We start from the raw sequence: 15,706 nt of genomic DNA, 5'->3' as shown, positions 1-15,706 counted from the left end.
TGCATCCTTCATTTCTTGCAAACATTTATTTTAATACTTTTTTATTTGAATGTAACGTTAATAGTTTTCACAAGCATTTTTAAAATACGAATATATTTGTCCTTTAATTTTCATAATGAAATTCCTCTCATTGTATTTTAAATGCACCACAAACACCAAAGCAAATTCATTTTAACACAATATAACTGATTCTCATTCTGATTGCAAGTCATTTTAAAAGACATACACTATCTTTCTAATTATGGACTTTTTTCTCTGGTTTCAATTTATATAGAATCCCAAATCCTGACTTCTTTTTTTTCAGTTTTTATGCACTTTACTCCTTTATCTTATTGTATTAAATCACATTCTACTCCTCTCTTACCCTTTAAAATCCTGAAGTTCAATAGTGTCACCCAGAGTGCTCAGAAACTCCTTGAAAGCTGGTGTCTCCTCATTGTTCCCAAACAACATTTCCTCTGATGTCTGAGAGAAGAAATCATTATGTAATGAAAGACATCAAAATGTTTAAGATCAAATAATATGTGTCTAAACTAACAATAGCATCCTGGTTTCTCACCTGTCCAAACTTCTGGTAGACGACTCCAAATTTGAAGGTGTTGTTCACCTCATGTTCATCATAAGCCACTGTCAGATGGGATCCCTGCACAAAAACACATATTTCTTACTCAATAGTTCTCCCCATGGTTATTTAACTTGTTACAGACATTCTTCTTGCTGTCCTAGAACGGAAAACATGTTTTTCCTGTTCGTAAAAATGTCTCCAGGGCAAGTTTATTTGGCCCCGTGTTACAGGCTGACATGCAACAAACTGTTACGGCCCTCAGAGAAGGCAGTCAGTGACACAGATGGGTTATTTTTCCACTCCCGGGGCACAGGCTGAAAGCATGCTCCATCTCACTACTCCGCCTGGCTCACAGGAGGGCAAACAGAGCCATCGTGATCGTTTTAGGAAATCGCCATCTCCTCAATCATTTTTTGAATAATTGACTTACAAAACAGGCCAGATGTTAGAGCGGTAGGGGGCTTATGAGGGGAAGTGTGATAAGTTGCGTGCTATATTTCAGGTGAGGAGAGGGCTAAGGTGAAAAGTTAATGAAGGAATCGGCAGAGGAACAGGTGCCTGAGGTTACCTTCAAATTAAAAACCCAGGCCCTTTACAAAGTGAATGACCCATGTGAAGAATATATAGAAACTGAGGAAGGTATAACGAGGGAGATGTTATTGAATGTAACATTAACACTTTTGACCCCCCAGTGCCTCCTTGTCACTGTGCAGAACGCTTAAATTAATTAATTGATAACAGGTTACTTGAGCTGAGGGCAGTCTGCTGACGATGAGTTTGCACTATGGGAGTTTAGAATAAACTTACCCTGGGGTAGAGGGCCGGGTTAAACTTCAGCCCCGTGGCATCGTCACACAGAAGCTAAGAGATGAAGATGAGGTTATGCAAAAAAAGCTCACAGGCAATCAATGAATCAATAATGAAAACATCACAGTTAATATCTTTTGAATATATGAAATGTATATCTTTACATCTTTACATTTTGGTCTATGAAAGTCTTTGTCAGAGTGAAAAATCTCCAAATGCAACATGGGACGCATGGATGATAATTACTGTTGGAAGATTACATAAAAAGCAAGCATGTTTCTATTTGTCTTAATTTAATGTGTGAATGTTCTTCTATTTTTTGGAAGTGAGTAATCAAAAGCATGTTGGTTGCCAGAACCTTCCCAGCTGTGTGTTATCAGGAGAGAAATCTCACTTTGTATTTCCAAACAAGAATTTGGATTTTCACCGACAGGCTGTCTACGGCCTCTAAATAATTGATCTCTTTCATTAAAATACAGGAATTGCTTCTTTTGTCACTCATTGCGAGCTAACAGTTACCAAGGTACGTTTACTGATGTTTGGTTTCAGGTTCTAAAGGTTTACAAAGTTAGAAATAGTAAATATTCTATTTAACTGTTTTTATTCTACCTTCTTATTTTATTGGTTTTATTAGTGAAATGGTATTTATACAACTTCTCTGTTTGTTTTGACAGTTTTCTTTCATCCTCTTTGTTTTTTATACATCTACTCTGTTGATTTACTCAGATTCAGGCATATTTATTGCTGTTATATTTTGTCCTGCGTTGCATTAAAGGTAGGAAACAGTGTGCAATGATTTATTTATTAGATCATTAAGATGCCACAAAGATGTCGTTCTTGAGCTCCTACTTTTTCCATTAAGAGCCGACTAGACTTAATTCATCATATCCAAAGGATGTTTGATGTTGCTGTGAATACACGGGGAGTGAAGAGGGTTTGTAGAGATTGGCTATTTTTAAACCTTGTGTATTTTTAAACTGTCTCTTACCTTGGCAATCTGCGGGACACTAGGCAGCTGGTTGATTCCTGCTAAAGAGATCCGGTCATGGACTGTTTTGATCCTCGATCTGCAACAGAACAAGAACAGAAGCAGGTCAGATGGTTCAGAGGTGTGATGATATGCATGGATGTGATATTTAGAAGGAGCTATGATCATCGTGAGTTCAGTGTAATCAGAAAAAAAGGACAGCTTGTGTTAGGCAGAATGATACACACTGACACTAGCATTATGTCCACTGTCAAAGAGGAGATTAGCCATCACCTGGCTACCTTCGTCCCCCACAATACCAATCGGAAAACATCGCATCACTGTCATTGTTTTCCTTTTGATGAAAATGTCACCAACTGTGATAATGTCAGGAAAGCTGTCCCCTAAAGCGCCACACATCTGCTCAGAGTTAATCATGATCATGTGCATGTCAAGAAAGAGAAAGGAGAGAAGAAAGAGAGAGTCTTCAGTTTTACTTTCAGCCACCGTGGCTCTGTGAATGGCAATGTCACAGTTTCAGTTTCATAATTGGTCCACCACTTCTGTCTAGACGGAAATATCTCAACAACTATAGGATAGATGGCCATTAAATGAAGCCTCCTGACTTAAAATGTTACAATTATGATCCTGTCAGGATAATATGGCAGCACTCCCTACACTGCTCCCAGAGTGCCGTACATATGGCAGCCCACCCCTCCTAACACTAGGATGGGTCAAATGCAGAAAGTGAATTTCCCCTCTGTGTGACGATTAAGGTTATATTATTCTTCCTCTTCTTGATTTTCTTCTGACATTTCATCTAGAGGTCAAAACTTTGGTTTTTATATCAAAATACCCAAATACTAATGACTTATCGAGCAGCCTTAGCCGTATTGTCTTTAGTTGTATTACTAAATAGTATTGGTGGAATGTAACTGAGCACATTTACTCAAGTACTGTATTTAAGTATAATATTTTCTTACTTGTACCATACTTATGAGTATTTATTTTATTTATTTATCTCAAAGCCCTGCTGTGCTTACTGTATGTGCTGCACAATCTCAGAGAACAGCATAGTCTTGCTATAATCTCAGGCATAGTGGAATAGAATAAAACCGTAACCAATCAGAGAACAAGAGAGAAATCAAACAAGCAGATCAGAAAAGCAGACACAGTAAAGACAGACACAAGTGAAAGATGGATTTTACATAAAAGGTTGAGTATGTCATAGACAAACCTTGACTGCATTGAGTCAGGTTATTAGCACTGACAGTTCATCGCCCTCATTACCTGAGCATGATGCGTAGAAACTCCTGTCCCTCAGCCTCCTCGTGTTTCAGAGACATGATGAGGTTACCTATGCTGCTGCCAGTGCAATAATAGTTCATGTGTTCCTGGATATATGAGATAGAGAGCGAGTGTTAGGTCAAACACAACAAAATACGGCCTCTGCTTAATTCATAGTAGAACCTGACATGAATACACACACACTCACCTTGCCTAGGAAGTGTTTGCGGTAGGCGCGAGCTGTGCTGTTACACTCCAGGCGGTAGTTGTGCCCCCCACCGGGGCTCAAGCCCTCTCCTCCGTCTTCCTCCTCACAGAAACTGGACTCTGATGAGGAGGGGGTCCCTACTGGTGCCTCCACATCTTCAATCCAGTAACCCCCAAACTGTGGCAGGATTACCTGGGGGTACGGACCACCTTTTCCCAGGACCTAGGACAGAAGGGCAGGACAGATGAAGATTAAAGCAAAAATATAGTCAAACAAAAAAGCTCTGGGACATGCAGTTCTCCAGAATAATAAATTCACAAGTTAAGCTTGTGAAGTACTTCTTAAAATGAATGATCTATTATCAGAAACACTTCTAGCTAGTGGTTACACATGAGAGGGGTGTAAAGGATTGAATAAAGTGAGTTAGAAATGACTCACGTCTTCTATCCGTGGGTAGGGGATGTAGTCATCCTGTCAAATAGAGGACACACACACACACACACACACAATGTTAAACGGACTCATTTTAACATAATTTAACTTCACCAACTACCACCACATGTATGTACAGCTGCGAGCACAGTCACAAACACAGGAACAGAAAGGTAACACAACTTTTTAGGCCAAAATGAACTCTCGAGTTGATGATGCAACAGCCTGAAATGCACAGTCATCAGCCAGCATCAATGAGGGTGTGTCACCCCTTGATGATGTTGGGGGTGTTTTGATTCAGTAGCCTGTGGGGTTAAAAGCTGCTATGAGCCTGTAGTTGTTTGGTAGTCTGCTAGCGTAGCACAGCTCGGGTGTATGACCTCTAAATAGTGCTGAGGCCCGTCCGCAGCACTAAGGGCGCAGCGCTACGGACAGCCACTCATTTATATTCCGCATCAGCAGGAGTCAGGAAACTGGCAGTCCAGAGAGGATCAATTGACAGTTGGAGTTCATTCAACTTATAATCAATCAAATCAGGAGGCAATTGATTTTGTTCTTTAAAAGCCTTGAGAAAAATCTGAAAAGCATTCACGGGGGGGGGGGGGGGTCGGATTCCTTCAAAGGCTGACAGATGAGACAAGAACAACCACAGAGCAAATCAGGAGGCATGATGAAGCAGCGGGAGGAAACATGCAGAGATGTGTGCTAGTGTCTCTGGTCACACCTTCCATCTTTTGGTCTCTTCAGCTTTAGGGACCTTATTAGTGTCCGTACGCAGCATGAGGATGTAAAAGCACAAGGGTCAAAAAGAGAAAGTTTGATTTATATTTTGCATTAAAACCTGTCCCCGAGTATCTTGCTCTCATACCTCATTGTCTCTGTTGCCACACAAATGAATGAGGCATACATGCTAATTTACTTTTCTCCGTCCATGCACACTCACAGACACACACTCAGGTAATACATACAATCATTATATCCCTCTGAATCCAGCTCCCAGAAATAGTTTGTTTTTCCCGTGTCCCTTTTTTGGGACACAGCAGAACTTAGAAAATGAACTGAGGCTGCAGAGTTTTGTATTTATATTTATTTAGATATGAAAAGCCAATCTATTAGACTGAAACTAAATTGGCCAATTATGGTAAATGCCCCGTGGAATAGCTTGTCTACATGACTGAGTGTTGAAATAAAGAGTTGTCGGGATCAGAGTGCCGTACATACACACCACTACCACCACTTATAATGCCACCAGTCATACCAAGAATCCATTTGTACGAGAAAAGACTCTTGGACACATGCACACACACACATATTTCTCAGTCTGCTCTGTAGTGGTGTGTGTGAGTGCATATTGATGGAGCAGCTGTTACAGTCACGGGGGAGTCATCGTCAACAATACCAGACTGATCACAAAACGCACTGAAGAGCCTTTTTTATTTTCCGTCAGACTGAGAGACAAAGACAAGGAGAGGATAAAGGAGGGAGAAGAAGGCACAGGTGTAAAGAGGTGATATTACAGGATGACGAAGAAAGGAGAGGAGAAAAAGAGATGAGGATCAAAAAGGTGATCTTTATCGGCACCATCCAGATAACAGTACTGAAGAAACACTGAGTTCCATATGTTGAGCAAGAGACGGCAGAGCTCAAGAGAGCAGGTCGATGAAAGCTGAGGGTCAGAAAAGATGGATGAGGTGTGCAGTTTCTGTATGTGTGTGAGAGACTCTTTGATGATCGCCATGCATTGACTGAATGTCATCAACCAGTCACACTTTCCGAATATATCGGCCGATGTCTTCAGTGAGCTATGCGTCTGTAGCTCCCAGAGCAGCATAACTCCTGCCTGTCTTCTTCTGTGTTATTAAGGGGAAGTCATGATTCAAAAACACAGCGGTTGGACTTATTCTACACAAAAACATAATTTTCAGTCCAATTTTCCTAGCTAATGGCACCTAAGACTATTTTTTCATAGAAAACTGTTCCCATTCAAATGTTGGGTTACTTCACTTGGATAGCATTTGTTAGGAACTATTTTAGCAGCAGATTGAGATGTTGACCCAAAAATAAATTTGTGTCCCTGTTTATTCTATTGAAGGAACATCTCGACCAAAGCAAAGTAGGTCTGGAAAAGAGTAATAACCCATATAAGGCAGACTGTAATGCATGTTTTAGGATCAATCCATTGTGGGTTTTGATGTTTTTCATGCGATTTATTGATTAAAAAGAACATAAAGAATATAAACAGAAAAATAATAAGAGGTGTTCTATGCAGTAGGTGAAAAAAGTCTTCCCTTTTTTGAGGGGTAGTTTATTGTACTGATGTATGGATAGATTCATAAAACCTACTCTCTCTTCCTAATTTATATCAGTGATCACTTATTGGATGTTGACCATGCTGCGATAAAGTCACTCTATTCTCAACTTATGAACACTTACAGAGACCAGACCTCGTAAGACTACATGATTCACACTTGGAGATCTCATTGTAAACCATAACTTCCCTCTAAAGAATCTGCAAAAATCATTTCTCCTTCTTTTTGAATCTTCTTTTGGCCACTTGTTCCTGTTTCTTTAATTGCTCATCACACTTTCTTCCTCTTCCAATCCCCCTCCTTTTTGATATCCTCCCATCTGTCCACAGACTATTCAAAGCTTGTGCCCAAGGGGGGGCACAAAGAAGTGTCATACAGAAAGAGAAAGACTGAAAATCGATTAAATCCATACAGACAGGGAGAAAAAAGTAATACCATGAGCAACAGGCTGAACCCAGCGGGCTGACCTATACTGATTGAATCATCAATAGCCTTCTCAACCTCTTGTACATGTTAAATCTGGCTATGGACGGGGAATAAGAAAAAGGAAAGATACCATCTCACAATATGTTCAAAATGTACCCGGTGCAAAAATCTCCAGCTGGCACAAACATGCTGCAAATGTTTCTCAAAAGGAGGAAATAGAGGCGGTAAATACAGAACAGAAAATAATGGATTAACAGGAAAAGAATGAATGAAAATGTCTTACCTGCATCCTCTCCAGCATATCGAAGAACTCTGCAGACTGAAACAGAAAGACGAAGAATGCAAAGCATATAAAACAGAGTGCTAAACTTTGACTTCCGAAGCATCATTAAAATCTGCTGACACCAAAAACACATTTCGTCAGTACAACACCCTTTCCTTGACTCTAATTTGCACTTTCAACAAGTGTTTCGACACTCAAAGCAGAACCAAAATGTCTCAATTTAAAGGTCTTACATGGGTTACATTGGTGTTGACTGCTGCAGATATTACCCACCAGCTCACTCTGTCTGACTCTCCTCTACTGTGTAAACTTATCCGTGTCAAAAGGGCAAGGCAAGGGAGAGACTCCCAGCCTCTCGAACCCACATGCACACACACTGATAAGCAACCACTTCCCCACAAAGTAACACACACTCGAACAAACACACGCTGCTTCGAGTGCATTCACACTTCTCTGTCTCCGTAGCGTCCAGACACATAAACAAGCTGTGAGGGTGATAATGGGCTCCAAGCTCAGGGTCTTTGTCCTCAGATTTCCTCACATGTATTTTGTGTAAATGCAATGTATGCCTAGCTGTTTCAGTTATGCAACTCACTCATAACCATGGCACAAAATTAAACTTCCTGTTAAAAAAAGTGTCGCAAAACATTCCTTATAAAGAATTCACAACAGCGTAGTTTCTCTTTAAGTGGTTCACACCCCATGAATCATGTTGTAACCAATGAAAACAAGCATTGATAAAACATCAACTATATATAAACATCAACCCCTGTATATATACATGTATTTAACCTACTTTAAATGACTTTTTCAGCCAATCCCACACACTAACATGCACTATCGCTCTTATAAAGGCACCAGTCTGGGAGCTAAACACTCGATGATGTCATAAAGCACAATTGAAGAGGAAATAAAAGCCTTACCAATAAACTGTAGCTCATAACCAGATAAGTCTTCAGAAGTGTTTGAATCACCGTATACAGATGGTAAACATGTTTTAATGACTACATTTTGCATCACTGTAATAAAAATGTGCTACGCTGGTTACCATAATCATTATCATAACCACTCCCAGTGCAGACAGAACAACACACACGCACACACTCACAGCTTATCAAGCAGTTAATATTAACCAGTTAGAAGTGTTGTAAGCCGATACAGTGCTGTGAACAGAGTCAACACCAGACAGCCAGACCAACAATATATACAACACATCTTTTAGATAGCAACTATGGCAGTCAGCATGCACTCTTAGCAAACAGCACCAACTATATCTAAGTGTGTGTGTGTGTGTGTGTGTGTGTGTGTGTGTGTGTGTGTGTGTGTGTGTGTGTGTGTTGTGTGTGTGTGTGTGTGTGTGTGTGTGTGTGTGTCTGGTTTAATGGTTACTGGGATTGTATGAGGGCTACAAGGGGAAGGAAGCAGGTTTATTTCTAAAAAGCAGCTTTTGCGGTCTTATCTTTTCTTTTCCTTGAATCCATCAAGATAAAAGCTGCTTGTACTCGACTTGACCACGGCAGTTTAAAAGACACACTGTTGCAGCTTGTCCTGGCAATATGAAAAGGATCCTGCGGTGATTACAGAGTGTTCATTCATCATCTACATCCACTGCGGTGACCAGAAAAGGTGCTTGGACGAGAGACACCTATCCCTCTTTTATTTTTCAGTTTCCTTCTCCTTTACTCTCTTTCCTCTTTATGCCGCCTCTTTGTGTGTTTTGCCTCTCTTTCTCTCTTTAGCCCGGCAACAACATCTGCATCTCTTATCTCCCCTGGCAACGCGCTTGGGCTATCGCAGAGTGCAGGCAGATTAGATCAGCTGCCTGCAGCCTGCCTGACTGACAGACTTGTTGGCTGCTAGAATTCACACATATTCATGTAAAGTCATGGACACAATGAACCGCACATTGACAGCAATGAGGAGACGTTACAGACAGGGACAGAGGCCTCCGTGTCTCATCGTGTTATCTCCAGGATTAAAGGAATATCACATGATTTAAATCTAAGAAAAACAGTATTTAAAAACGGGTGGAAAGGAGTTAAATGAAAATTAGCTAACTGTGCTAGATGCTGCTTCTGCTATTAGTTAGTTAGTTCTTTCATTAGTTCTTTATTACCTTTCTGCTCTGTTTATTCCAAGTGAACTGACAGGAGTAACACAGGTGTTATGCTCTAACCATATCCACAATAGCAACTCTCTGTTTCTAGTTCAGTGCAGTTGTTAAAAAATACCAGCCAACATTGTGCTAGCATGACTGAGTGGTACAAGCACAGACTCTTTTCTCCTGCCCACAACACCACTCCTTCTCTGGTTCAAGAAGGTGACGGCATGATGAAGGGATAAGCCTGAGCTTGCAGCGAGCTGTACGACTGTCAGATGTAAAGAAAGACTTAAACACTCTTATGTGTCAGATACCTGGGACACCGGCTGACATCTGTATTTGATACGCGAGTCAATTCAGTTTTGGCTTGGTCGCTGTGTTACGAAATATTGCTGTGAAAGATTCACATGTGGGTGTAAATGTGCTGAAAATAATACTTTAAAAGTTTCAGATATGCTGTGCTCTTTCTCCTGAAAGCTATTATTTAAAGACAGTGGATGTTGTATTTACACGATAGATATGGTCAGCAAATGATGAGAAGATTTGCAAAGAGAAATGTTCAAATTTGGGTTAAATTGCTGCTTGAATTAGACTACAGTACACCACACATTTTGATCCGAAAACATTACATTACTCAATAGCAGACTGTGTACTTGTTTCATGAGTCACCCCCCAAGACTTACCTTAGCTACAGCTGCTAAAACATTGAGCCCACTAATTTCTCTGTCTTTCTCTTATTCTTACCGCTCGTCTACATTTGGAGAGTGACTTGCCTCTCACTTTCCTTTACAGTGTATTTGGCTTTTTAAAGCCTTGAGCTCAAACAGGAAATTCAAGTTACTCAGCAAACTGAATCTTAGGGATAGAACAGGTTATTCCACACGGATAGACACAAACACTTACACACATTACATTATGTGTAATAATACCGACTTTCCTTTAGTGCATTAATCCCCCTATTATAATTCAACCCTTACCCACCACTGTTTCCTGACCTCCAAGTTTAAGCACCTGTCTCAACAACAGAAAAACTGTCCTTAAATCTATTTTTATTTTTTTCACAAAGGACACTCAGTTGTTAAGTAGCTCCAGTTCTGCTTCATATGTGGCCTTCCAGGAGAATCATCTTTATGGCCACTGTCTTAGAAGAGCAATGCCAATAGCTGCGCTGCATAGCAACGACATGCAAACTGGGCAATCAGATGGGAGTGCTTTGTATTTATGAGTAGTGAATTATCCAACATATAAAATGGACACAAGAAGATTTGAGCACTATTTGGGTTTTTTTTTTTTTAAAGAGGCCCGATTAAGCTCATTTTCAGGTTCATATTAGTATTTTGTGCCTCTACTGTGGCATGCTTTAATGTTCAAAAAGTGCTTTATTTTTCTCATACTGCCTGTACTGCAGCATCTCTTTTTACCCTCTTGTTAGTGACATGGCTAATGCTAGCACTTTCGAAGCAAGAAACGACAGTAAGAGACCCTAAGAACAAGAAACCTGTTATTCATTTATTTCTACCTTACTTTGTGAAGTATAAGTGCCACTCAACTCTTATACCTTAACTTTGAGTGCCTTAAATCAACCTTTGTAGGGATATTGCGAACCGGAGGCATTGCAAATTAAAAGCAAGGCATGATGGGAACTAATCTAGAGGCCCATGGTGTCATTATTCCAAAGTCATTCAAAACTCACTTCATATGACTTCACATTACATGAATAAAAACTACTGCTAACAATGGCTCGGTTCCAGTAAGCGCCCCAGTGTTTTTCCAGCGAGCTATTTCACAATATCACAGCCTTCCCCGAGTGGAACGCAGCTTTTATTACCGTTATTAAGAACATGTGGCTTACTTTTCATGATAAAAAGGTCTGCTGGGAAAAGCTTAAGCAGCCAGAGTTTGAAAGGCTTTTGATGGATTTGATGTTGAATGTGATTACAGGAATTTCAGCTCATCGTAACTGCTTTACCAGTGTCACGTTGATGATGAATAGCTGACAATTAGACCACTTCAGCTCACGGTGAAATTGTGGGTTGCCGGCTGATAATTACCAGAAGTCAACCACACAGCGAGAGTAAATGTATGCCTTCGTATTTCAGTTACACTTTCATTTATTTTCTTTCTATAAATGGTATTTCTGTCTGTCATTGCCTGACCATCTTATCAGTCAATCAGTGTTTCTGACCATGACCAAACATTGCCTTTCTGTTGCTTTCCTGCCCTCGGTGCCAACTCTCTGTGTTGTCTTCAGCAGATTCAATAATAATGGCTTAGTTCAAGGTGACATACTGCAGAAAGTGGCTTCCTCTCGCAGGTGTCGTCATCTATTTCCTCTCAATCACCCTGCTAATCTGCCTCCCTGCAAAAGGGCCCTCTCTTTTATTATGCTGGATGAAAACTGAACGATTCTTCAGAACGAATGCAACGTGGTGTGAGTACTAACTCTTTGACACATCAACAAATTACAATTCATAGAATTTAAGTAAAGTCAGATAGCACTATAATATGTCCCTACATGAGTGAGTGTGACAAGACCTGAGAAAAGATGATCCTCTACAGTCGGATGGATTTCATTTGTATTCACATTCAGTTTGGTTTTGCTCTGATATGTTTTTTTTCAATTTGCCGAGTCACAGCTTTGGCCAAAGTTACCTTTGATGGCACCGTTTGATTGAACTCCACAATTTGTGCTCAGCATAGCAATTTAGCGTCCACACTTTTCCTACTTTAGTTTGTCATAGACAAATCTAAACCCCAAGAGAATTTGATTGAAATTTCCTTTTTATAAAACTTGTATTGGCAATAAGAAACCCATCCCTAGGACTGCAAGTCATACCAGAACTGCACATAAGGGAATATAAACAGGCAATATCATTATGAGTCTTTTATTACCCCTGCATCTAGAGACAATTTAACAAATATTAACCAGTATTTCAAGCAGATATTGAACATTTAAATTACTTGACGCCTTGAGAAGCATTTACTGCAAAACTGGGAAGAATGGGGTCTAAATTGCAATGTTCAGCAATATTTAAAATAAAAAATAAGACTCTTGCTTGAACAGAGGCTGCCCTATTTTCAAATACGATTGCATGTTTTCCATGAGATTATAACACGCCATAGAAAATGGATTATATGTTAACAAAATAAAACCAAAACATCAAGCAGGGTGTTTGGGGATTAGAGTTTGTATTTCACCACTTTAATGCAGTGAATCTACATACAGTACATATTGTATATACATGCAAATCGATCAGTTATACTTTAGGCTATTCATGTGCTGCCAGGATATACAAGTAGAGGACAGAAAATAAAACAGTGCCATGGATTAATAAGGACATATTAAAACATCATAGCCTGTACAAATCGTAGTTTAGGTTACGCTTGTGTCATGTTGTGAAAATGGAAGTGTCATGACTCAGCAGTTTGACACTCAGTCTCTCATTGATTATTCTCAGAATCAATAGAAACAATCAATAGCTTTTCCAATAGGCCTCAATGAAAACCTTTGAATGTGTGGGTTCACATGTATGTCCGACCATATGTGTGCAGGTGTGTGTGTGTTTACCTTCATGCTGGGTGGTGCAGTGCGGGGCGGTGAGGGGGGACATTCTCCCAGGGGGACGTTGGTAATGTTCAGCAGCTCCTGTTTCCTGGAAAGTAAAGGACAAAATAACGAATGAAAAAGAGGTCACCCCTCCTAATTTGGGTTTGCAGTGCACTTTCACAGTTATTTGATTAGGCTGATGCTCTGTCCTTTGTGTGTAGACGAAAGACATCTGAGACCAATATTGCCCTGTTGATTAACCCTCAATCAACCCTGAAGAAAAACACTGTTATATAAAATTCAAAGCGCCCTCAAGAAACAAAAATCAACAATCAATTTATCCTGCTAACGAGTTTGGCCTGTGAAAACAAAGTTACTGTCCTGTATTAAAACCACTAAAACATATAATGCATTTAGAGGCAAAGGTGTCATTTACACGGGGGACGCTCAGGACACAACCCACTACTTTTTGACAGTAGGATTTGTTAAAAATGTACTGCTAAACACTTGAAAGAAGACGCCTTGAGAAAGGAGACAACAGAAAATGCAATGTAAATATAAAAAATCTGTTTTGAACACGTAACATCTGCTCAAAAAGAAGGAAAAAAAGCCTACTGTTTCTTAAATGAAACTAAAAATGCACTGGTAAGAACGTCATACAAATTCAAGCTTCAGATCCTAACTCTGTTACAGATGTATAACTGTTATTTGATGACTGCAAACAACATTATTTTCCCATTGTCGAATCTGATACGCTCTTTTGATGCACAATACCGCATGTTATTTTCATACAAAACACCATTAAATACAATATTACATAATTGAATATGGTTTTTAAAAATAATACTCAGTTTTACATTATATTTTAACTACTCTTTAAGGTTTAAAAGGGAGCCAGAGAGCACTGGAATTATGCAGAGAGTTATCAGATGGTGGCTTGGGTCCCAGGGGCCATCAGGGGAACCTGAAGAGAAGTCCTCAGAGACCCGCAGCCTCCTCTTTCATGCCTTTTCTCTGCAGCGTACTCAGAAACATGAGTGCACATTAATGATTTCAAAATGTGAAAGGTTGAGCTGTGCCTGGGAGACTGACAAAAAATTAGCTTAGCCTCAGAAACCTGCCGTCTATTTCGATGAAATCCATTGGTGTAGAGGCATTTTTTAAATACATTTTCCTCAAGTCCTGTTTTGATACCATCAATATATCACGTTGTATATAAAAAAATATTCATTAACACAACACATCGAGTGCACATGTTTTGCTCTGTTATCAAATACCTATTGTAGGTTTAACTATGAGTGTATTCACAAAATGTTTACAGTTATATTTTTTAGAAATAATTGTCATTAAGCTGGATATAATTACTTTTTGAAAGTCCTCTACCTCGTTCCTATGCCTAAGATGCCATGTCCGAGTGTCTTCAAGGCTGTCTTTATTGCACATTTTTATATAAAAATGTAGTTTACTGATGCAACCGTCACAATTTCCCCCCCGAGATAAATAACGTTTTCTGATTGCAATTCTAACTTTTAAGGGCGAACCATAAAACGAGGGTTCATAAGTGACATAACTTCACTGTAATGCACCCTATAAAACCAGGAAAAGACAGCAAAAATGCCGTATTAGGATAGTGCAATGTCTTGTTTACCGTTATATTTATGATATTATTTTTTTTACAGCCCTAATGGAAAGATAATAGTTTCAGTTAAGTGCTTATTTAAAATTAATAAGCTGCTTCTGTCCTTAATAGCTTATTCTTCCTTCTCTCTTGTGGCTGTGTCAAGTTAGCCTGGCTATACCAGCCTACGTACTTCCGCCCAATTTCATTTTGCTCCTGTAAGTGAGACTGGGCAAGAACTCATTACGTACGATTACTGGAATTCAGAATTCTATCGGTCCAATCAGCGAACAGGCGGAGGGGTTGAGAGCGATTATGTCGAAGTTGATGCCGACTTTGAATTGTAGTCTAGTCTGTAGTTCAACAAAGGCGACGGAGGAAGAGACGCTACTAGCTATCTGCTCGGTTGTTTCAACTCTTGAAGGAATTCTTCCTTTTTTTCAAATAATTGTTTCAAGTTACGAATTGTCCCCTGAATCCTTCGGTTACATTGACAACATCGACACATGTCGTTGACAGCCATTTTGACAGCCACGCTCGCAGGTAGCGATTTGTTTACTACTGTGAAAGCGGAAGTAGGAGGCATCAGGTCAGAGCCTGCCCTTCAGCCCATAACATACGTCATTACCAAACATTAGTGATTAGTTAAGGAAACTCCAATGGATTTAAACTTCAGACAAGTTTCCACCCATTACAGTAATCCAAATCCAATGACGCTGTTCCAGACTGTATGCCGGAGAGAATCAAAGTCAAACAGGCAGGTATTACCAGGCTAGTGTCAAGTGGTTTTGGGTAGCGAAAACACTGGCGCATATACATGTGAAATATTGAACCCGAGGTAGCAACAGCTTGCCAAAAAAGGTGACTTTTTTGGTTGTTGTTTCAACCCCTTTCGTGACTTAATTTAATCACCAGCACTCCTTGCAGTTCATTGTCATTTCCCCCTTAATTTCTACCTCAAACAGCAACAGTCAAAGCAAAAACCAAAGCCGGAGGATTTTCCTGGTCACTGCAGGGTAAAACCAAATTCCTGTTCAACCATATTTGTTCCACTGTCCAGAGGAAAAGCCCTTACTGGCCAGTGTTTTCCACAGGTTCAGCTTTCACACAATGCATCACTGTGTCCTGCTGTGTATGTTATGTTTCAGTATGTTAG

The 15,706-nt window shown here is 39.8% G+C and overlaps 1 protein-coding gene across 5 annotated transcripts in view; it reads right to left on the bottom strand.

Annotated features, from left to right (window-relative positions):
• rap1gap2a (RAP1 GTPase activating protein 2a) overlaps positions 1 to 15,706 on the bottom strand; it is a 37,951-nt gene that overhangs the window by 8,031 nt on the left and 14,214 nt on the right. For 2 of the 5 annotated variants that reach the window (XM_063906566.1, XM_063906571.1), the window contains exons 2-10: positions 12,954 to 13,038; positions 7,285 to 7,320; positions 4,273 to 4,305; positions 3,835 to 4,056; positions 3,630 to 3,733; positions 2,361 to 2,439; positions 1,373 to 1,426; positions 560 to 643; positions 365 to 465 (exon numbers count right to left, since the gene is read on the bottom strand). In XM_063906566.1, the coding sequence (XP_063762636.1) occupies positions 365 to 465; positions 560 to 643; positions 1,373 to 1,426; positions 2,361 to 2,439; positions 3,630 to 3,733; positions 3,835 to 4,056; positions 4,273 to 4,305; positions 7,285 to 7,320; positions 12,954 to 13,038 (798 nt within the window). Of the gene's footprint in view, positions 1 to 364; positions 466 to 559; positions 644 to 1,372; positions 1,427 to 2,360; positions 2,440 to 3,629; positions 3,734 to 3,834; positions 4,057 to 4,272; positions 4,306 to 7,284; positions 7,321 to 7,517; positions 8,084 to 8,207; positions 8,472 to 10,068; positions 10,187 to 12,953; positions 13,039 to 15,706 lie in introns of those variants that run through there. The other 3 variants (XM_063906570.1, XM_063906568.1, XM_063906567.1) reach the window with 3 other exon arrangements.

The sequence above is a fragment of the Eleginops maclovinus genome, chromosome 18 (assembly GCF_036324505.1).
Source record: "Eleginops maclovinus isolate JMC-PN-2008 ecotype Puerto Natales chromosome 18, JC_Emac_rtc_rv5, whole genome shotgun sequence".
NCBI lineage: Eukaryota > Metazoa > Chordata > Actinopteri > Perciformes > Eleginopidae > Eleginops > Eleginops maclovinus.
Note: the sequence above shows the minus strand (reverse complement) of the source record. Positions and strands in the feature narration are given on the sequence as shown.